A 22,353-nucleotide genomic window follows, 5' to 3' on the forward strand; every position below is an offset into this window, starting at 1 on the left:
AGACTGCAAACATCTATCCAGGCTCCACAGTCCTCTGAAGTCCTTTAACGACAGAAAAATAACATTAAAGTGTCTGAATCTAGTTTAATGTGACCAACTACATAACCTCAACGGCAGAGCAAATGAATGAATGAATAATTTAGATTCATTCAGAAGATTCAAGGCAGAAATAAACAGAATAAATTAAATGTAATCTTATCTAAACATCTGACCAGTTTATTATCTACTATTAAAGAGTCAGGTTTGAGTCATCATAGACAAATAGACACACCATATATATCTAATTAGACTAAATTATATCCATCCTAACAGACTAAACCGGAGTCCAATTTAAATAAAATATTGATTTAACCCTGATCGTCTCCACGATTTGACCCAGAGACACCCTCTCCTCCTGTCCCTGCCCTCTGACCTTTGTCCGCTCTCGGATAAGCGAGTCGACACCAGTGAGGTCGGGTTCCAGCGACCAAACACACGAGGTATTTGCTAATCAACAGAGTGGAGTCGGCTAAGTAGACTATAAGCTATTAATGGGATTACTGGACTATTTATAGGCCTGGGAGGGAGGGGGGGGCTGCTGCAGAGTGAGCTAAACATACCAACACACAGCTATTCACGCCTCTCTACTACTACCAGCTTCTTTTTACAGCTCAGCTCATCAGCTGCAACAAAGACTGACAGGTGATATTATTGTTTACATCACATGAAAAGACCAAAAGCAACAATTAATTGATCCCAGTAAGTATTACGTGTGTGTCCGAGGCCTGATTGGTATCGTAGCTCTGTGCCATAGGGCTCCATTGTTGTCCAGAAACTGTTAAACACACATTATTGAGCCACACTGCTGCTCTCGGTGAGCACAGACACACTGTAGGTTATTTTGACTCACTCACATGTAGGCCGTCCTGCTGCCTCACTAGAGCACCAAATGTGGATTAATCCGCTGCTGAAAATAGTCCCCAACAAATGCACCAACTCCTCCTGTATGAACGACATTCACTAAAGCTACCATTTAAGGAAATTAACACGCCTCATTTAGAAATTAAACTACCTACCTGTGACCGGTCTTGAAAGATTTATGCCTTCAGTAGGAACCAACTTGCAACACAAGCTGCATCAATTGTTGTGTTAAAGTTTGACAAACCTTTACAAGTGCAAACACAAGACAGATCGACAGGAAGTTATAAAATCCCCCATCTTTATTTGGTTTCATAATAACTCATTTACAATTTGTCCACAGGGAACCACAACAGAGAGCGACGCGCACACACCCTCGCCAAAAAAAAAAAAGAGGAAAAACTTCATCTACATCGATAAAACGTCTTCATCATGTTTGTCCTACTCTTCAATTTAATATTTTCTCGTCACAGAGTACAGAGTATTCAAGCCAGTATTTTAAAGTAGACACACAAATGATTTTAGAGTCTGCGGGCATCATTTGACTCCCAAGTTGACCCCCACACTCTTTAGTAACATTAAATTTAAATGGCGGTGTTTCTATGTGACAAATAAATAAAAACCAAAAATGTATGTACACTGTTAAAACAGACATTAACCACACATTAATCCATAACACATGTCCATTTACATTAAGGAATTTGTTATTTTGCTGTTTTCTGAGTTATTTACAACAATTACAAAAATAATAAAAGTCTTTTTTCAGTGCTCCATGGCCTCATCGCTTTTACACTTCAGTGAGAAGATATGAAGAAAGACAAAAAAAAAAAAATTATTATTCCTGAAATGTTATGGGACATCGCATGAAACTGAAGGTTTTAATGTAATATAATGAAATGACGACCGTCAAGTCTGCAGACAGTTCCTGATATGTCAAGACAGAATGAAAATAAAGTGGAGATATTAGTGTGAGAGCTGGTTTGTGAACAGTTGGTAACACAGATAAAGAACAGAGAGCTTGGTCGCTGGTCCTACATGTAGGTCTACGGTAGTTTATTGCAGTTCACCAGGCAATATTGATGAGTTTTAGCAGCTGACAGATCTGTGTATTTTCTTTTCAACAGTGCATTTTAAGCTTCAGCTTGACACACACACACACACACACACACACACACACACACACACACACACACACACACTCCATGGCCTTTTTTTTAATTATTTTTTTTTTTATTTTTATTGTGAGAGAAAAACACGAATGGAAACCCCTTTAAAATTTCACCCTCATAGATTAATAATTACAAAAATCCACCTACAAACTGCAGTCCTCCACACTACACAGTAATTCTCCACAGCACATCAACCTTGTAACGTCCAAATGACTTCAGTAAACAATCTTAAGTTATTTCTTTAAAAAGGAATAGTTCAACATTTTGGGATATATGTTTTTTTGTTTTTTTTAAGCATTCTTGCGGAGTCAGACGATGCCACTCTCATGCTGGTACTGTAAATATGACGCGGTTAGCTTAGCTTAGCACAAAGATTGTAAACAGGGAAACCACTCAGAAGGTCAGAAGGTAGCAAATTCCAACTATCAGTACCTCTAAAGCTCACTGGTTAACATGTTATAGCTCGTTTTACATACAAAATCCAAAGTGCAAAAAAAGCAAACTGAGGAGGTGAAGTGAGGGAGAAAGTATATATCCAAAAATGTTGAAATATTCCTTTAGAAACACCCTGGGACAGGCAGATTTGGCTTCACCGTTTCAACTGTAGTTAGGTCTACATTAGTGTTTCAGTACTGTCATTTCTTGCAGATTTATGGTGGAAGATGAGTGAAACTGTCTCAACCGTTGAAGTCTGTGAGATGGTACTGAAGTGGCAGACACCGCGCTGGCACAAAGGCTCGCCAAAGATTAATAATCCTCATGTTCCAGCAGAAGAGCGTGTTAAATCAAAGCACCGGTGTGGCAAAGTATCAAACATGAAAACTTGAGAAAAGTTGCACTTAGTTTTGCTGTTGTACCAAATAAAGTGAACATTATAACACCACTCCTTCACTGCTGAACCACACCGAGGGCGACTTTTGACTTCACTTACAACACAGCAATCATCAACTACAGCAGCTAACTCATCAGATTTAATCACAACTGAGGGACTAAAAGTCTTCCTAACCCAGCCTGTTACCTCTCTTAATAGCCCTACATACACACGAGTAACCGCAAAATACAGCTACTAAAGAACTAAACTTCTTCTCATTTGTTGGACTTGGACATATGAGGACGTCACCTTTAGCTCTGGGACACTGCAGAGCGTCCTGCAGACATTAAATAGACAATATAGTGATAAAGCAAGAGAATAATCATTAGCTGCAGCCCTAATGTTGACAAGACAGGTGATGATGCTCTGGAAAATTACTCGTGACTGATGGAAACTTTGACTGAGTGATCTAAAACATTGAGTGAAAAGAAAACAGAACAGAAAGAAAGAAAAAAGTGTGTTTGTTTAAGAGCTGGTGTGTAAAACTTTTTGCTAAAGTCCGGATCATCTCAAACGATGTCTGGAGGCGGTGGTCACCATGCAGTTCAGTGCAGATAAAAGAATACTGATCCAGATTCACTAACAGGTTTGCACAGGTTTGGGACGAGCATCAATGAAAGACCAGAATATCCCATTTTTCTTCTCCACACAACATTTACAGGAGCTTTCATGCCAAACAAGACACCAACAGCTACAAAATACTACCGTCAGTCACTCCTGCAGTTATTCAGCACACATCTCGTCACCAGGCGAGAGGCTTTTCTGTCTTGGAAACTCAAGTGAAAAGATGCAGGACTTAATAGATTAGTCAGTGCTTTTTTTCCAAGGGCCACGTATTTATTTAAAATAAATATAGAGGCAATAAAATCAGAGGCAGTAGTGCAGGATAGAAGTGTTTTGAAGTACTTGTACTGTACTACTTTATATTTCCTCTCCAACAAATGTCAGAGCTAAATATTGTACTTTTTTTCCTCTACTACATTTAATTGATACCTTTAGTAACTTAGTGACGATACAGGATGTAAAGCAACAAATAAATCATGATGTATAACTATAGATAAAAGGTAAGATTTTAATGATCTCATGGTGAAATTCACAAGCCTCCATTTTTACCAGCTGCAACACTAAAGTAATTCAAACTACATTTTATCCTGTCAGCATCTTTATTATTATTATATGTATTATTTTGGAATGTGCTTTATGCAATATGGGCTCTTTTACTTTTGGTACTTTAAGTATATTGCTGAAACTCATGTAGTTTTATGTGAGCAACTTTTTGACTTTTCCTTGTAACAGTATTTTTACACTGAAGTACTTGCTCCACCACTGATCACAGGATTTCCCGCTTGCAGTGCAGTCTTAGTGAATCTGGACCTGAGTTTAAACATCATCAAGGTGCTTTAAAATTGGTGGTTTCTGTAGTTTTCGGCAAGTAAGAGGTACAACAAACATCTCAGTGCAGGCTAAAAAAAAGAAAAACAGACAACCACATGAAATGGCAACGGACCTGCTTGACAAGGTGCACAGACCCAAATGCTTTTACACAAACAAACTTTGACAAACTGAACTGTGGCTTACAGAGCAAGTGGCATCTCCACAGACTACCTGCCTGTACCAGAGCCGTTGTCGTGGGTTGGCTGGCTACATGGAGCTCCTGGCTCTGGTCGGCCAAATAGTCTGAATGATGCAGATCTGACAAAACATTTGACAAAACATAAATAACAAGTATGTTTGAGTTCATACTAAAATGCTGTGTTTCTGTTTCCATGTTGGGCGTCTTTCATTGTCCATTTTAGTCGATATATTATGCTGGGGGTTGTATTTTTTTTTTTTTTTTAGCTGAGGGTGGCACATGATAACACACGGGCTGGTACAAGTGTGCGTTTGTAAATAGAGTGTGTGTGACCAGAGTCTGTGGGGCAACGCTAGGCAGTTATTTCATGTTTTGTGGTTTAGGATTGTGTAGTGTATTCCAGTGCTGTACAGTGGGGGGGGTGGGCATGCATCCGGGACAACAAAAAAATTAAAAAAAAATGCATGCATGTTTGGGAGGGAAACCTCAAATCTACTCCTGATCCATGCTCCAAATCTTCAGCTCCAGGTTTTGGCTCAAACACTTAACATCAAAGTCACGATCCGTCAGTCCCGCAGTCACTTCTGCTGTGGTCGCCGTCCTCCCTCCCCCTTCATGTTTGTCCGTTCGCTGTAGTGTCCCGATTGACGCGTATCGAAGAATCTTTTACCCCAACGCTTAGAGCTTTATTTGACAGGATGAACGTTGTGATGTAATGTGATATTTCACTGACTGTTAAAATGAATAATTGCTGTAAAACATGACTGAAGGAGGAGGAAGAAAGGAGAAAAAAAAAAAAAAAAAAAAGGTGCTCCACACACACACACCAGTCCACATCGTCGTGTTGCTGCCACCTGATTAGGGGTGGGCAATCGTGCCAAAAAAATATCACCATCTATCTCTAAATCTGCAATCACAAGCCTCGATCTAAACTGTGATCGTGTTTTCTGTGACCGCACACATGCTTCTGTTATCCATAACCCTTTTGTTTTATTTTGTAGGATGCTGATGAGTGAGGCTGTGCCGCCCCGAGGGAAACGCTCGGAGGTATTTCCTCCACCGCTGCTCGACTTAGTTTACAGTTAACTTTGGCTTGGGAAATATCTGACACTGCAAAACATTCCCGTACCACTGGCGTTGAGTTCTTTTTTGGCACAAGCTCCTCATCCTCCACACTGCTGGCTGTAACTCACATTGCAACGTTTACAACACGTCACCCAGGGAAGAGCCAAGTGAAGTAAGTTGTCCATTTAGCGTAGCCATCTGGTTACTTACATCGCTCTACTGGTTTGTTCATGTGGTGCAGGTCTGCGGATCGATGGGGTTATGTGAAGTTTAAGGAGAGAGGACATTAAATACCTCAATCTCGATCGATTCGTCTGAAAAGTAGATTGTGGACACCTTCAAGATCGATCACAATCTAAACCGTCACATGGCCCACCCCTAAGTCTGATGATGTGGTCGTAAGTTGCATCCAGTTCCACACTGGAGCCATTTTACTTTTTGAGGGACAACTCCAAAAACCAGTTAAAGGGGGAGAAATATAAAAAAGTGCTCCAGTTGGTGACCAGCGGAGTCCAAAACAGAGGAAGGGTTCAGAGAGAGAGAATAAAAAAAGATAATTCCAGTCCTGGTCTGGATGGAGGATTAATAACAAGGATCACCTTTCATGATATTCTTCACATCCCCCTGTTTTTGCCGTCTTCCTGCCCAGTGTCACATCCTTACTGGTTGTAATGGGATGACGAGAACAGATTAGTGAGGTGTCCGGGCATGTTGCCGAGCCTAGCCCTGGATGGCTGAGCTGCCGGAAAGATCGCATCTAACGTAGGCTAGGCTTAAAGTATGTGGCAAGCTGGAAGGAGAAAGGGGGCTAAATTTCTCAGAGAGGGGCTTTTTTCAGCAGTTTCAGAGCCCAGCTAGTAGTTTAATTTGCTTTAATACTCCTCCATAACTTGAGCTCCATGGAGGGGGTCAAGAGCCTTTACGTGCCCACCGCACAGGTGTTGTCCGGTGGGTAGGTCAGGTGGACCGAGGGGTGGGGATTGAGGTGTGGTGAGCAGGCTGGTGGCTTTGGGCTGCTTGGCGGCTCTGTGTCGCTGGCAGCAGTCGAATGGGGCTGGATCATGATAGGGGCTCGAAAGGCTGAAGAGGGAGAGAAGTAGAGGTCAAACTGAGATAAACAGACAGCTTCAAGAGCAAACTGTGTCCCGTAGTTACGGCGACTCCCCGAGAGGAACTCCTGCACCCCTACACACCTTCAAGGGCTGTATTTCTGTTTGCACTAAAGTGATTGGTACAGCATAACGGTATGACGGTTGATTTAGCAACATCATGTTTTCATATTGAATTTTCCCTCATCGCATATTCGCCAGGTAAAGCCTGGACTTCACCATCAATCCATTTCCTCTGTTTTCTTACTGTTACTGCCTGTTATTTGTGGTAGGAAGCTAAAAAAAAAGTCCCACAAAATGTAAAACTGCAACTGTTTCAACTTCTTGCAGTGCGAACACAATAAAAAAGGGGTTGGGCCTAAAGACTCCTAACATACGACTTCACAACACTGTCTCTCAGTTGTGCCATGTCCATAGACAACCTGTCTAATGAGAAGTGTTATTTATAGAGTTTCATCTGCCTGTTTGATGCTTCACTCTGCATACGAACAAATTTAAAAACATGCCTACCTGTTTCCGCTAGTTGAGGCTCTTCCACTCCGTCACTTCCCTGTGGGGGGAGAGGAAGGCAGCCATGTTAACTCTTATGTCAGACACTGTGTTACACATCCATCCTCCACTGTTAACACACAGGGCGGCTGCAGGTTTCAGAAAGCTAATTTCCAAAGCTTTATAATTTAAAACGGTTCTAAAACAGCCTAAATGAAAACTAAGAAAACCTATTTTTGATTAAAGCAGCTTAGATTTTAAACTGAAAAGTGGCATAAAAAGAGCAAAAGCAGTAAATCAAATCAATTATCAAAGCCTATTTGTGAAGATAGATGAGAAGTGGACATGCAGTACAAAGAACCTGATCTTTTGAAGAAATATCTGTCAAATACAACACTGATATAACACGAAATGTCATTCATTTGAATGGCTTCTTCAGTTTTCTATCTCTTCATGATGAAAGGCCATACTGTAACACACCATCTGAATATCACACAAAAGAAGTAGGTTGAAGCTACACTAATTAGTTCAGCCATGCTTACAGTACAGCATCAGCACAGCGACTTAACGAAACACTGGAAACAAGCATATGGAGAGCATGGAAATAAATAAACACATGCATGTACAGGATGACTGGAGTGACATGATGAATGCTGCAGTAAAGGTGCTTAACAGCTGTAATTGGACAGCACGAGCGGTTTGTTATGGATGAGTGAAGAGCCAGGCAGCCAGCTGACAAGCACGGACGAGCAACACGAAGGACGAAGACAACTTCTCGCACATCCAGACAAAACGGATGAATGAATGGGTGATGCGACACATAAATTAAGGCGAGGCGGCTCTTACGAGTCATTTCGACTCTGGTAAAGTCTCTCCGGGGTTTTCTTCGCCTGCTGGATCGGCCGAGGTCGGCGACTGGGGCTCAGCTGGAGGCATGGGCATTGGCAGGGGGATGGGCTGACTCTGGCCCTCTGGGCTTTCTGGACCCAGATTAGATGTGGGCTGGCCTATGATTACTGTGTAACCTGTTGGGTTGGAGCATGAAAACACGAATCCTGCAATGTGAGAGTGTGTTAAAAATCACTGGTGAAGTAGCAGAGAGCGTTGGGTCGGTTACGCTTTCACTTTTCTACAGATTTCAATATTAATAGATTAAAGGTGAAGTTAATCTATGTTTGTTACTGGATTTAAACCAAGACATGTGAAATGAAAAGATGAATTTATAAGCAATAAAAAGCACCGCTACTCAATTAACTGCAACTTAAATCGTCTAGTCTTCACAGCACCTGGGAATCTGTCTCACTTATAAACAGCTTGTGAAGCAACTGGCACAGAAACTAAAGATAAAGAAGACTAATGACTTTCTTACAATCCGTTTCTGTCTGGAGGAAAGGAGAGTTATTGTACAACCATCATGTCTGTGCTTGACTTATGGAGATTTATTCTCATGAATCTCACTCTCCATTAAAACAACTTGATTCAGGCTGCAGTAGGCTGCTTGTTACATGTGGCTGTAACCTTTGTATGTTATGTATATAACCTATTGTTTTGTTAGCCATGTCTGTTTTTCCTCACTCAGGCCTCTCGTCCAAACCAGATCTTGGTCTCAGTGACATTACCTGATGAAATATATATATATATGACTGAATACACTTTACTGCTGCAGCCTTATTTCATCTGGTATGACTAATAGTTACTGCTGTGACTTTATGACTCTCAAAAGTATGTAAAAGTTGCATAATAAAAGCAACAGAATGGAGTCAGCATCATTTTGTAGCCTCCAGCGTTGTTGGCATTTATGTTTCTTAGGTCTTCTTAGCTGGTGAGAGGTGCAGACCACATTACAGCAACAGCCTGACTTTATCCTTCAGCCTCCTCCCTCCATCCCCGTGTTTCCTGCCTGCCTGTATGGCTGACTAAAGGATAGAAGGATAGTCAGAAAGTAAGCACAGTTTGCTACACTGATGATTAAATGTACTTCCAGGGAAATACAGAAGAGACTGAACACTTCAGGAGGGTGAATGAAAATGAGACTGGCAAGAATTAAGAATTTGGAGGTATTACAATATATTTTAACTTCAGATAAAAAAAAAGAAAGGCACTTATTTGCCAGAGCAGCTGAAAGAGAAGATATTTAAAAGGCTAGGGAACTGCTGGGGGCACAAACAGGTCATTTTCCTCCTCCAAATAGTAAAACCACCAAAAAAAACCAAAATGTGCACACATGAGCCAACAAGGGCGTGAATCCAGTTACAGTATGTGCATGAGATGCTTCTGGTCTTTAAGAGGGACTCAGAGATTTTAAATATAGTCACAACAGGACACATTTTAAGTCCAAGGAAAATAACTTGTACCTTTCCTGCTATAAACACAGAAGTCTCAACACAAGAGTGGAAGAATCAGACGAGCAACAACGATCGGATCTTAAACTATTCACCACTTCACTCTAGACTCCATAAGTGCCGTAAAGAAGGAAGAAGCCGAGTTATGAAAAACCAACATTATAGAAGTTTAACGTCTCCTGTTTTCACTTAAGCTGAAGAAATATTTGGGACTGAATTTCAGCCTCCTAAAGCTCAGCTGAAATAAAGTCAGACATTTTTCCACATCCCTGTCTTAAAAACAAGGCTACAATCGGCCTTAAACCAGGACAGTTACAATGTGATTCCTGTAACAATCAACTTTCTTTCAGGCACTCCGTTAGTCTGAGTCAACAATTCCCAATAATACATTTACTGCATGTGATTGTGTCAAGAAAAAAAAAAAAAAAATCAGCAAATGATTCAGAATTTACAACTGAGCACATTAGTTCATATGACATAAAGTTCACGGTTTAATAGCAGGGGAAAGTTATTGCAGACCTCCTCCCCTGCCTGTTTCAGTCTATGATCTAATGTGAATTAGCGCTGAAACTAACTAACTAACTAACAAAATGGTGAAAAATGCTGATCACCGTTTCCCAAAACCCAAGAAGACGTCTGCAACTGTCTAGTTTTGTCCACAAACCAAAGATACACAGTTTAATGTCAAAAAGGAGTAAAGAAACTAGAAAATATTCACATTTTAGAAGCTGGAATAAGAGAATTTTGACTTTTTAAATTAAAAAATTGATTAGCTGGCACTTCATTTAATATTTAATAACTTATCAATTAACTGTTGCAGCTCTAATGTGATTGTTATTCGGGTGATAAGGAAGTGGTTGACTTGGACGTACAGTAGTCAATCACCAAGCAAAGTTATGCAAGATAGAACTCATCAAACTACAAACAAACAAAAACCCAGAAAAACAAATAAACCTGTTGAAGAACCACGTTAACAGTAATAACAGTGAGGTCAGTGCTCAACTACAAGAACTACGTCAAACACCGTCTCACCTCCGTCCTGCTCCGCTTTGATTTGGGCCTCCAGATCTTCAGGGTCGACATACTGGTAGTTCTCATCGTCCTCGGGTGGTTTACACTTCCCACAGCAGAAACAGCAGCAGCAGCAGCAGCAGCAGCAGCTGAACAGTGTACAGCACAGCACCAGACCCTGCAGGGATTAACGGGCAAACAGAGCAACGTTCAGCCGCACGACAGCAAACAGACGGATCGGACAGAACTGTCTTTGTCTCCAGATAATCAACACAAAACAACAGATTAGATATGTAGGTCTGCATGGGACAGTGTGAGCAACATGGACAAAAGAAAAAAGGTACATTATCTATAAAAGAAAGAAGATTCCCACACAAAATCAGAAGTTTACTTCATTTGCAGACAAAAGGACGACACAATAAACTTTATTTGAACTATAGCTCACGAAGCACAATAAGCTTCATGAAGGGAGCATCGACAACCTTTGCTCCCAATGATGGATTAAGATGGAAAAGTGTAATATATTACTCTGTATTTATGGTTATAGATCATTTTCAAAAAGTTTTTTTTTTTATGTAAACCGAGGGCTTTGAGTTTTGTAAATAGCATTATATTGTATTTTTAGTAATTAAGACGATTTAGGTTTTGATTACATGGTATTTTTGTGGTGGTATATCGATCACATGACAGATAAATTAGCCGAATAGCTTCTACTGTAGAAATGATCAATATTACACTGACAGAATAAGAAAACAAGACAAACCCTAATAACAGTAACGACTGAAACCCAAAGCACCAACCTTGAACCACCATTTGGACATGAGGAAGTAATATTTGACGCTCTCCTCTCCGAACTGCTCGGACACGTAAAGGCCCATGGAGCCATACTCGTCGTAGATCTTCCTCTTGGTCTCATCGGTCAAAATGGAGTTGGCGTTGTTGATCTCCTTGAACTTCTCCGCTGCCTCTGGGTTTTCGGGGTTCTTGTCTGGGTGGTACTTCAACGCTAGCTTCCTGACGGGACAGACAGAGCACACAGGACATCAATGAATGTGACGTGAAGCAGGGCAGGATGTGCAAAAGTGTCAAGTGAAGGTTGACGTTCTATTTATTATTATATATTATCGGCTTAATTCAAACCCAGGACGTCGAGGTTATAAAGTAACATCGGCAGCCAAATAACTCTTCTCTTTAACAGCTCATAGCGAGCTTCTTTTTTTATAGTCTATCATAGATGGGTTTCTAACAGTCAGACTGTTGAACTGAGTAATTGATTATCTGATTGACAGAAAAATGATCTACATTGCAATTACAGCTGAAATAATGACAGAAAAATGAATCAGAAGCTACTTTTATCATCATTTGTCATTTTTCAAGCAACTAAAGCGAATGTGTCACATTTTAACGCCTCCGCTAACCAGTCAAGTTGCACTTTACCTCCATGTCTGTGTGATAAACTATTGTCACAGGACTGATGGAGAGCTTTGTCACCTGAAGCTGAACCTGAATGCCCCACCAGAGGGGCAGGAGGGCCCCTCTCCTGGTTCACAACAACTGTAGCCCTTTTCCAGAAAGAACAGAGCAGGCTGCTCTTCCTGAGGGTCCTTCAGTGTGTGCAGCCTCCACAGCCTCAAGGAGGGCAAGATCACTGTCAGCGATTCAAGTGTCCAATCAAATGTGAAATATGGTCACAGCCCCCCCCTTCTGTTCCTGAGCTACGGTGCTGAATACCAGCCAGACAAGTGCTGTTTGACCTTTGGCCTTTTGGATGTAAAATGTCATCAACATTTGTGTTGAATTGTTGTCATAACAAGTGAATGAAGTCTTGAGTTATGGCCAAAAGCATCTTTTGTGAGGTCACAGTGACGCTGACCTTCGACCACCAAAATGTAATCAGTTGACTCTAAGTGGACGTTTGTACAAAAACGTGAAGACATTTCCTCCAGGCCTTCATGAGAACGGGACAGACAGACAGACAACCTGAAAACATAACAGCCTTAACAACCATAACAACAAGCTAGTTTTGTCTCATATGGCGATGATGAAATGAGCAACTGAGACATTTTATAGACCAAAAAAAGTGATGGATTTGTTTGGAAAATTAGTGGAAACAAGCAGATTAATAAGTAATGAAAACAATCAGTTGCAGCCTTAATTACAGTGATGATAACTGATTAATGACATGCTGCTTCGAGCTTCTCAAATATAAAATAAATATCTGTTTCATATAGCCGCATTTTCAACCATGTTTTGATTCCATGAGACGACACAAAGGTGGTGGTGGAGAAGATGAGGGTGCACTCCACCCTGAAGAAGGCTGTTTGTGCTGCTATGTGTGGCTTTAAATATAAATTTAATATTTTCAAAATGACATCGGAATAAAGTCTTATAAGCTTTTTGCCAGAAGAGAGAGAAAAAAAAAATATTCGCTTTGATTAAATAGTGAAAATACTGCTTTCATTCCAGCTTATCTCCATTTATTTAGGCAGAAATGTGCTCTTTGGCAACACGACTCTTGGAGGAATGTCTCCGAATAGCGCTTGAGTAATCTGACCACTTACAGGGCAAAACATGTCCACACAATCAGGAACAGGATTACACAAATTTAAAGGATTTAGGAAATACATAAAGTAACAATTACACTGTGTTTAGCCTGCCTACTCTGGAGAACCTAATCCTTTCTGAGGACGCTGTTGAAACAGCTTAATTTGAGCAATAATTCAGACTACTGGGCGCTCAGACTGCTTACCTGTATGCTTTCTTGATGTCCTCAGCTGTAGCTCCTTTCTCCAGCCCTAGCACTTTGTACACACTCTCTCCTGCTGTGGACATCTTCCTTTGGGGACGCGGGGGGTTCGCTTCAGCCATGGCTCACCTCTGTTGAGACAAAAATCATTTAGAGACGATGATGATGATGATGACATTTTATTAAATATCACAGAGAGGGATTAGGCGCCAAATATTGTCGCCCGCTGCCAAAACAGAATACTCACGGCACTGAACGAGCCTAGACTGTGTGCAACTGTGTAGTGCATCAAGTCAGTACACAGGGAAGGGTTTCAGAAATACACACAGCGCTGGAGGGCTAAATGTTGCACGTGACCTCTTGCTTTAGGCTAGAGCGTATTCAGACAAGAAAGACCAAATACATCAATGAACACTCTGTGAAATTTAAATTATCTGATACAGACACTTCAATTTAAAGTGTTTCTGCAGTAGGAAACAAACGTCAGGACACAGAGATGAAATTATAAAACACTGCAACAGAGCAAATCTGTTAATACAGGGCGGACTTCCATAAGACAAGTATCACACACCGGAAGCAACTATAATTACAACACAACATACTAATCAGTGGTTCTTTCTCAAGAGTGAGATGCTTTTGAAATAATCAGGACCAACCCCAAGAAGAAGCAGAGACTTTTCTCCAAGCAGCGAGGAGGACCTCTTCCTCCTCCTGTTAACAAAGACCAGGATTATTATGTTAATGCCCATGTAAACCAATTGCTCTGCAGTTGTACGAGAGGGGGGGGGTTGTTTCTAATGAGCCTACAGCGTTGACTGAACAGCATCATGAGCAAGATTTTTATCAGCACAACACATTCCTCTCCACGGTGTTGTTAAGAGCAGCCAGTCCCGACGAGAAAGATCTGCGCTGCCAGTACTGGTTTCCTTTCAGATAAAACCGTCGCTCCGTGCAGGATGAGGGAAATAAACCCTGCAACTGAAATATAAAATATCTAGTTAACTAATATTTTGTTGTCACTTCACGGGTGCTTTCAGGGAGACAGCGTCGGGCAGTGCAGCTTCTTTCTCATCCTCTAAATAGACCACATTTTTCTTAAATTAAACTTGAATTGTGAACTGAATTATAATTAACTTAATAATTGGGCTTTTAATTTAAAAAGCCCACGAGAGGAATCTTCAAATGTCTTTGTTTTTCTGACCAAAACATCCAAAACTCAAACATATTCAGAATAAAATGATATAAAAATCAAGAAAAGGAGCAAAACGTCACATTTTTTAAGCTTATATTAGTAAATATTTGACACTTAAACAATTAATAAATTATCAAAATTATGACTGATGGTTTAATTAAAAGATGAAAGCAGCTGAGAGACTTTAATCAGCCATGTCTTAAAAAGTTGTAGAGGGGTGCACGTTAGTGGCAGGATATGAAAAAAAACAACATGCTTTTCCTCTGTGAGTAGGTTGAATTAGTGCGTGTTTATGGCAAAGTAAGATGTTAGTTTTCGGTTTCTGAATGCATAAAGCCAAGTGCACCACAAAGGTTTTTGTTATCTCCATCTTTTGTGCTTCCAGTCCCACTGCAGACTTCACTCCTGATGCCGCAGGTCTGCAAGCGCGTAGTGCCCCCTGAATTTAACAAGGCCTGACCAGTGAAGTACAGAGTCGAACTTCCTGAGTTTAATCGTACAAATAAAAGCACCTTTAAAAATCACATCCATGACCACCATTGTTTCATAGCTGGCATAAAAACCTTTTTAATACAAGGCTGCAATAGAATGGAATAAACTTTAGGCATCACTGAAACTCAGTATTTATCTCTCTCTCTCTATTGAACTGAACTGACTTGTCCATTTATTTTATTCCTGTTAAGTGATTAAATGCATATTGTATTTGCACATACTTGCCAAACTTCTTCATCTTGCACACTGCCCTCTCTGCCTCAGAGGATCACAATGGAAATAAGCCTGTGGGCTTTATTGTGTAATTTAATCCTCGACAGTTTGTAAGTGTATGTGATAACTGTCTTAAGGTGAAGCAGCATCATGTTTGTCTCGTGATCAAAAGAATGAATAAATCCATCCATGCATCTTAGAATTAGTGCGTCATAACTACAATATACAGAGGGATTTCTACCAAACTATGACAACTGTACACACACACACACACACACACACACACAAACACGCACGCACTCTTACTCAGCCGAACAAATAATGCTGTGCGGGTCGTTGACTAAAGAAGATTACATTTTGCTGATCTCACAGATTACCCGTCCAAGTCCATGTCAGAGAGAGCCAATGTCCTGGTCAGACTCTGGCTAGACAGCCCTTCACTCACACACTCACCACAACACACTAAACAAGAGTCCACAGATCCACTATCCACACACAGTGCGGTACAAGAAGAGCACAGACAGAGGGAATCGAAGAATAGGCTGCATGTACGCTGCACCGGGCCAAATCTGGAAAATCCCAAGAAATCCTTGAAAGCACAGAAACAAATAAAATACGAGTCCAAACTGCAAAGATGTCCATTCACACAGGGCTAATACTATAAAACATGTTTTCGTGCATATTGCAGATGCAAGAACCAGCTGTGAATGAGTCACAATGGCTGTAGTGTAATCCTTTAGGGCAACTGCGCCCAATCAGAGTAAGTCCACTAAAAAAAAGGTTGTTTTTGCTCCTGACAGACTCAGCTTGTTATCGAAAGTGTCTGACAACGTTATGGAAAGGATCCCTGCAGAGACGGACCTGACAGATCCGCTCTCTGCTCACATCAAAGCCACCAGACTCACAAACTAACCAATCAAGGCAGCCGTAGACCAGCAACTCTTGTGTTCTGAGGGGTAAAATGACTGTTTTTGTCAATGGAGTCTGGTGGCTTTGAACTAAGTGATATAATGGCTGCTTTTGGTTAAACAGAAATTCAAGGTATTCGTTTTATCCAACCAAAAACATGATATTCAATTTCCAATTACATACAACTGAAAAAAGCAGCAAACGTATTTAATTGTTATTCATTTTCAAGTATTATAGAATAAGTTATTCAGCTATTATCAAAATTGTAACGCTGTTGAATTTTCTGTCTATAAAAGTAGCCGACTAGTTGTTTTAACACTGAAATATGTTACAGGAAGCCATTAATAAAACAAACATCATAGCTACCGTAGCGAGTTTGCTCCATCCAGAACTACTACAACCCAACATCAACAACTAATTTATCTTCCAATATGAACAAACTTACAACTTCAAAACAAGACGCACCGAGATTGTACAGCACGTTACAGGCCAGTTAGTGACAGCGAGCAGAGAAACCGCTCTCACACTACACAAACAGAACTCCACTGTGTTCAAACTATTTTTAATTTGCCGTGATCCCCGTCCTGGGGGCATCTCTTGGTAGAAGCTGTTCTGCATGCACTGAAGGCCTCCCTTCCTCATTCACATTTGTGCTTTAGCGTCATTTTTTGCATTTAATGAGAAAAGATCCTGAACCAAATTCCAGCTCTGGTGCTGCACCAGCGAGAGAGAAAGCAGCTTTGCCTCCATTGTCTCTCATCCGATTAGTCAAGAGCCTCCTGTTGTGAAAACAAAAATTAAGCTTCACACTGCGTACATGCATTTGTAATTGTAACAGATGGTACTGTAATTTAGTGCTATTATATTCTCTTGCCAAGTAAAAGATTCAGGTCTTTTTTATCTGATAACCACTGTAGCTGAGAAAAATGGCAGCGATTATTAAAGAATATTAAACTAAATACAATCAAATTTTAATAAATAGATGCTGACTTTGTTTAAAATAGATAGAGTGGAAATTATCGTGTGATTATACACAAGAAGAAAGTAAAACTGAATTCTTCTGCCAATAAAGAAATGTAAACAATAAGTAAATATTACAACATGTACATGAAAACATGCTGAAGTTGGTTCCCTAATTAGGGCGTTATTCATTATTTGCATTGTCGATTAATCTGTTGGTTATTTTCTCGATTAACTGAGTTGTTTGGTCTATAAAATAGTCAGAAAATGGTGAGAAATGTCAATCAGTGTTTCTTTAAGTCCAAGATGTTTGTCCTCAAATGTCTTGTTTTGTCCAGAACCCAAAAATATTCATGAAGGAGTAAAGTAAGTTTTTTAAAAAATTACTCAAACCAAACGATTATCAAAACCGCTGGCAATCAATATATTAGCTGACAAGCTCTGAGTAAGTAAAGAGTCTTCAATTCGCAAATTAGTCAATTAGTCAAACACCTGCTCGGAGGAGAAAATATTTTGATTACCTCCCAACATTTGATGTTTCCAGCTTCTGAAATACTATAAGACTAGCTGATTCTCCTCGTCCTGCATGAAATCACACTTTTCACTATTTCCTCAATTAGTAGATAAACTGATCTACAGATTAATCAATGACAACCATTAGTTGCAGCCCTAGCAGCAGCTACGACTGCGGTTTCAATCAGCCAGCCATCCTTTTGAATGCTCGGAGAACTGACACTATCTTATCAACCATCCTATGAGAGCATCTGTGTGCTCTGGACTGTACACAACACTAAATTATTGCACATAACAGGACAGAAATCTGGTCAGGCAAGAGGACATCGAAAAGGCCACAACGGAGACGCTGCAGGCCCAGATGGCATCTCCTGCGGACGCCAAGGAGCCGATGTAAATACTCCAAATTCTCCGAACATGCTGCACAAAGCGGCAGGCAGTCTGGCAGCAGGGAGCAGGACCACAGAGGAGGCCTTGGACACTTGCTTGTTACCGCACAGAAACGGTCAAGAGCAATAAAAAGGTCTGAGTGATCAATCTGCCACCCCGCAGCTCATACTGGAGCGATCGATGGCTGAACCGGGTCTATTAAGTTAATTGGCTAACTGCAGTCGTCGTGGTGCAGACTTCAAAAACTGCCCCGCACTGTATGAACGGAAACAGTACTTATTTATCACGCCGACAGGGTATGAAAATTAACCATGACACGACACCAGCCGCACAGAGGAGTCTTTTGTCTTCCTTTCTAAACCATTTGACTGTGACTCTTTTATACTCCATGTTTTATGAAGTGCTGCATTATTTCTTTAGCAGAAAGGCTGTCAGCTGAGAGACAAAAGCAAAAAAAAAAAAGGAGGGAAGCAAAGTAACTGCATGTGTATTAAAAAAATGAGAGCATTATAGGGCCTTTTATCAGAAACACACAGGTTTGCAGTAATAAAACTGATGTATAAACTAGTACATTTTGTATATTCCTTCATTGATCACAATCTCTACACAAATGTTTTGCGGTTTTATGTATTAAAAATGCAAATGTATGTCACCCTCAAACTTCCAAGCTTGCTCGATCACACATAACCAAAATGTGTCTGAGGGAAAAAGGCTTGAAAATCCCACTGAAAATACAGAAAAGCTGCATTAGCAAAGACCACCTGCATCACAAATAAACCCTCACTGCACATCTATCACTGCTTAACTGGCTCTTTCATTTAAGTGTACATTTTTTTTTAAGGCCATTTCTTTTCTGTAATGTAAAGACAGCAAAAACCGGAGAAGAAGTAGAGACGTTAAATAATTTTCTCCTATTTAAGACAGAAGATAAAAACATTGTCTTATAGTACATGTATACTTTGGTATAGTATCATTATGGTGCATTTCCAAACCAATATCAAAACGCATAAAAACAAATGTGTGAGCATGGACACAAAACATCTCAGGTCCATATTTAGAAGTGCTTGAATTGTAATTTTTAAAAAAAAGGCTATTAAAAGAACAGAACAGTAAACTCTAAAGTCTTCTTTTGCGCAGCTCAATAAGGCGTTCTTTTTTTTTCTTCAGACAAAAGTGCTCGTCAAAAATCCACAAATGAGGAAAAATCATGTGAGGACGTCTTAAAATAGCTCACTTTATTGTTAAAAATAAACCACCTTTCTAAAAAAGGTGTGTGACAGGTTAACCATGTAATCGCAACAGCTGAGGCTGAAACGTTCTTACAAAACAGCTCTGCCTGATAGTTTCACCATTTTTTAAGACTCAGACCTGATGACTGCACTGTGCCCACATAAAAGCTTATTATATCACAAGCCAAAGGGGCCAAATATGACAGGACTTATGAGTTTGAGGACCTTCAGCATTTGGTTCTAAGAGAGTCGAGTCAAAGTCAATGCAGGCAGCAGCATGAATAAGCAGAAAATAAGCAGTTTAGCCTTCACTCTATACGTCTGATACATGTTTCCTTGAGGAAAATCCTCCTTTTATGTGTCTTATAAAGGTTGGAGCAGCAAGCCTGTTAGTCTGTAAGTGTCTACTGAACTGTATCAAATGTGTATATTCAAATGTAATAAATAAATGTATTGATTAATAGAAAAAAAGCTGTACGTTCAGTTGTGGCGCTGGTGTGGACGTCGGCTTAAACAGACACACATGAGGAGGCGGGCATGACGATGAACGTCTGTAAGCTGATGATGAAGCAGTGAGGCCGAAGATGTGGCTGAATTTCTGCTGGATTTTTCTTTTGGAGTCACAAAAGCCAAAATCAGATAAATTGAGACACTATTAAAAGTAGCACTGAAATAGAAAAGTCCACCAAAGTCAGGCTGAGATGCGCTCGGACAGGCACATCACTGGGATTAACAGACTCTCACCTCCACTTCGGCTCCAACTGCGATGCTGCATATGTTTAGGGTCAAAAGTAAGATCTCCTTGCATTCAATCTGCTTATGTGTGGGAAGAAGAAAGGCTTCAAGCTGATAACAGTATTCTTCTAAAACATGCCGCACTGATAATAAAACGTTTAATTTGTTTTAAGTTGTTCAGTGTTGACTTTGTGGGCACATCATACACTTTATATTTCTTAAATGCAAATATAATCTCTGGGTCGTGCACGTCTGTTTGCTGTTGTGCTGACAACATAACCAAATCTCCTAACCTGGATATCTTATCTGTATTATTTTCTAGTGATTATAGAATCAGAATCAGCTCCATTCACCAAGTATGTGAACACATACAAGGAATTCAACTCCTGTTTTTCCACTGCTCTCATGTACTTACACAGAAAGAGACATACAGGAACACAAGAACAATAAAGCTGAACTTATAGCTGAAGCATAACATTTAACCACTACCTACAAATGTAAATATAGATATAGAAATTCAAGTATGTAAGTATAGAGCAGCTGAAGACAGTAGTGGAATGATGCAAAGATGCTGGAATAAATATGTGAGATTACGCTACATACATGGGGAAGGTGGATATATACAGTATAAACAGTATATACAGCAACAAACTGTTATAGCAGGTTAACATTAATCTATAACTTAAAAGATGTGAGTGACAGAACTTGTTGGAGACAGCTCAGGCAAGTGATAATAACAGTTAAGTTAGTGGTGGACAGTTTTACCAGTTTGGACACTTTGCAGCCTTTTTGTCTCCACATAAACTAAATTAAAACATAAGTTAGTAGAAAGGTGAAGTTGTGATTAGAGTGCATGTTGCTCTGGGAGAAAGAGTTTTTGGGGATGATGGTCCAGTATGAGGGAAGAAGGAATGCCGCGTGATTGTCGTCTGTTTGTCCTTGTGGAGCTCTAATCCTTTGCTAATCTCCCTGCACACGGAGAAATACTTTCTATTCTGCAGTCTATTATTCATAAACACATGTCAAAAAAAGGGAACATTTTAACAGTTTCACTGGTTTCTCCTTGTTCTGTCAACAGTTATTTCTCTTTGGGGTTCTTAATCATACAAATAAACTGGCATGTAACTCACAGTTAGACAGATGCATGTGCTATAATCACCACTACAGGTGTTTAATTCAAGACAAAACATCACTTACTCGTGGCCTGGTAGATTAAGCAACCTGCTAGTAGCCCCCAACGCTGCTGCAGATAAACCAAACTGCATTTAGAATTCTTGCAATTTAATGCATGTATGCCTGCAAGTGCAATCTTACCACAGCAAAACTAGGCTTTACGATTTTCTGCGCGTAAGCTACGATTCAGCATTTACCAAACACATGCATGCAGCATTATTTCAACAGAAGTCCAAATCCACAATAGCTGCCACCGCCCTCCAATTTCTATAGCGCTATACGTGTACAAATACATTTTGTATGATGTTTTAAGACAAGTTCGTACTGAAAGCGCATGATAATGTTTTATAAGACAGTTAGAATAATTGTATGGCTTCTCGGTAATACAGTTATGCGACCTTAGTAGAGAAGCAAGTCAACCTTAAACTGGCAGATTTTTGAATGGAGTTTGGCGTACGTGACCGTGACAGCTACCAACGGCTAGCTAACCCGCCGCTAGCTGCTTTAGTACAGCCGAAATGCATTACCTTGTGCAAACTGAAGACTGTATATCTCGCTGTAAGGTTAGCTGGATCATAGAGGCATCCGGTTTAATGTCTCAACCCGCACTTTGAAGGCTCATATTAGCCCGGTGTCTGAGAAGTGGTAGCCCGCTGTGTCCGGCTGCTCTTCTTCTTCTCTTCTTCCTCGTCTTCTTCTTCTTCTTCTTCTGTGTGCCAGAGGATGTGCGCTGTGATTGGCTGCCGCCTCCTTCCAGGAAATGAAGACGGATCGGATGTTGCTTTCAAGGTTTCCACCAAAATCCACCTTTCGAGACACATCAGCTAATAACAAAATCTGATCTTTATTTATTTCTCAAATTAATAATCCCTGAGCTGATTGGAGCAGTTGGAGAGTACAGAGCAGGAAAAGGGGCGTTCAATGTGCTGTAATAATGATTTTTAAGTGAATTATTCATCAGAAATCTGTATATCTCAGGATTTTGAAGAGGAAATTAGTATGTTCATCTGCAAATATCCTTAAAAAATAAAATTATAGAGAATAAAAACAAGAACAGGTGTTATTTTCATAGAATGTCAGAAAATAACATTAAAATACAGGGACTTAAAAGCCACGAGGTGTATCCAGTCTGGGCCTTAAACGTCTCGGCAGTGTCACAGAGGAGTCCGAATTTATGATGTATTTTATTTATTTGTTATTATCTCATCGCATTTTACCTCCATATTTAAAACTCTGCTGAGTCATTCATGCACCCTTGTGAATTAGATTGGATTT

At 40.2% G+C, this 22,353-nt stretch overlaps 1 protein-coding gene across 1 annotated transcript; it reads right to left on the minus strand.

The window, feature by feature from the left end:
* Window positions 1-6,020: 6,020 nt before the first annotated feature.
* dnajc5ga (DnaJ (Hsp40) homolog, subfamily C, member 5 gamma a) lies at window positions 6,021-21,694 on the minus strand. The gene is made up of 7 exons (XM_070849445.1): window positions 21,606-21,694; window positions 13,276-13,403; window positions 11,327-11,540; window positions 10,548-10,704; window positions 8,020-8,198; window positions 7,195-7,234; window positions 6,021-6,655 (listed from the first exon to the last, which is right to left on the minus strand). The coding sequence occupies exons 2-5, from the start codon at window positions 13,392-13,394 to the stop codon at window positions 8,023-8,025; spliced, it is 666 nt and encodes a 221-aa protein (XP_070705546.1). The 5' UTR covers window positions 13,395-13,403; window positions 21,606-21,694; the 3' UTR covers window positions 6,021-6,655; window positions 7,195-7,234; window positions 8,020-8,022.
* Window positions 21,695-22,353: the final 659 nt, after the last annotated feature.

Source organism: Pempheris klunzingeri, chromosome 18, assembly GCF_042242105.1.
Source record: "Pempheris klunzingeri isolate RE-2024b chromosome 18, fPemKlu1.hap1, whole genome shotgun sequence".
NCBI classification, from domain to species: Eukaryota; Metazoa; Chordata; class Actinopteri; order Acropomatiformes; family Pempheridae; genus Pempheris; species Pempheris klunzingeri.

What these genes read in the sequence shown, in the direction of transcription:
- dnajc5ga (XM_070849445.1), bottom strand. Translation starts at nt 13,394, where the DNA reads ATGGCTGAAGCGAACCCCCCGCGTCCCCAAAGGAAGATGTCCACAGCA. An exon ending in GACATCAAGAAAGCATACAG is followed by an intron (nt 11,541 to 13,275) that starts GTAAGCAGTCTG and finishes CTGTCCCGTCAG; the next exon opens with GAAGCTAGCGTTGAAGTACC. An exon ending in TGTCCAAATGGTGGTTCAAG is followed by an intron (nt 10,705 to 11,326) that starts GTTGGTGCTTTG and finishes TAATCCCTGCAG; the next exon opens with GGTCTGGTGCTGTGCTGTAC.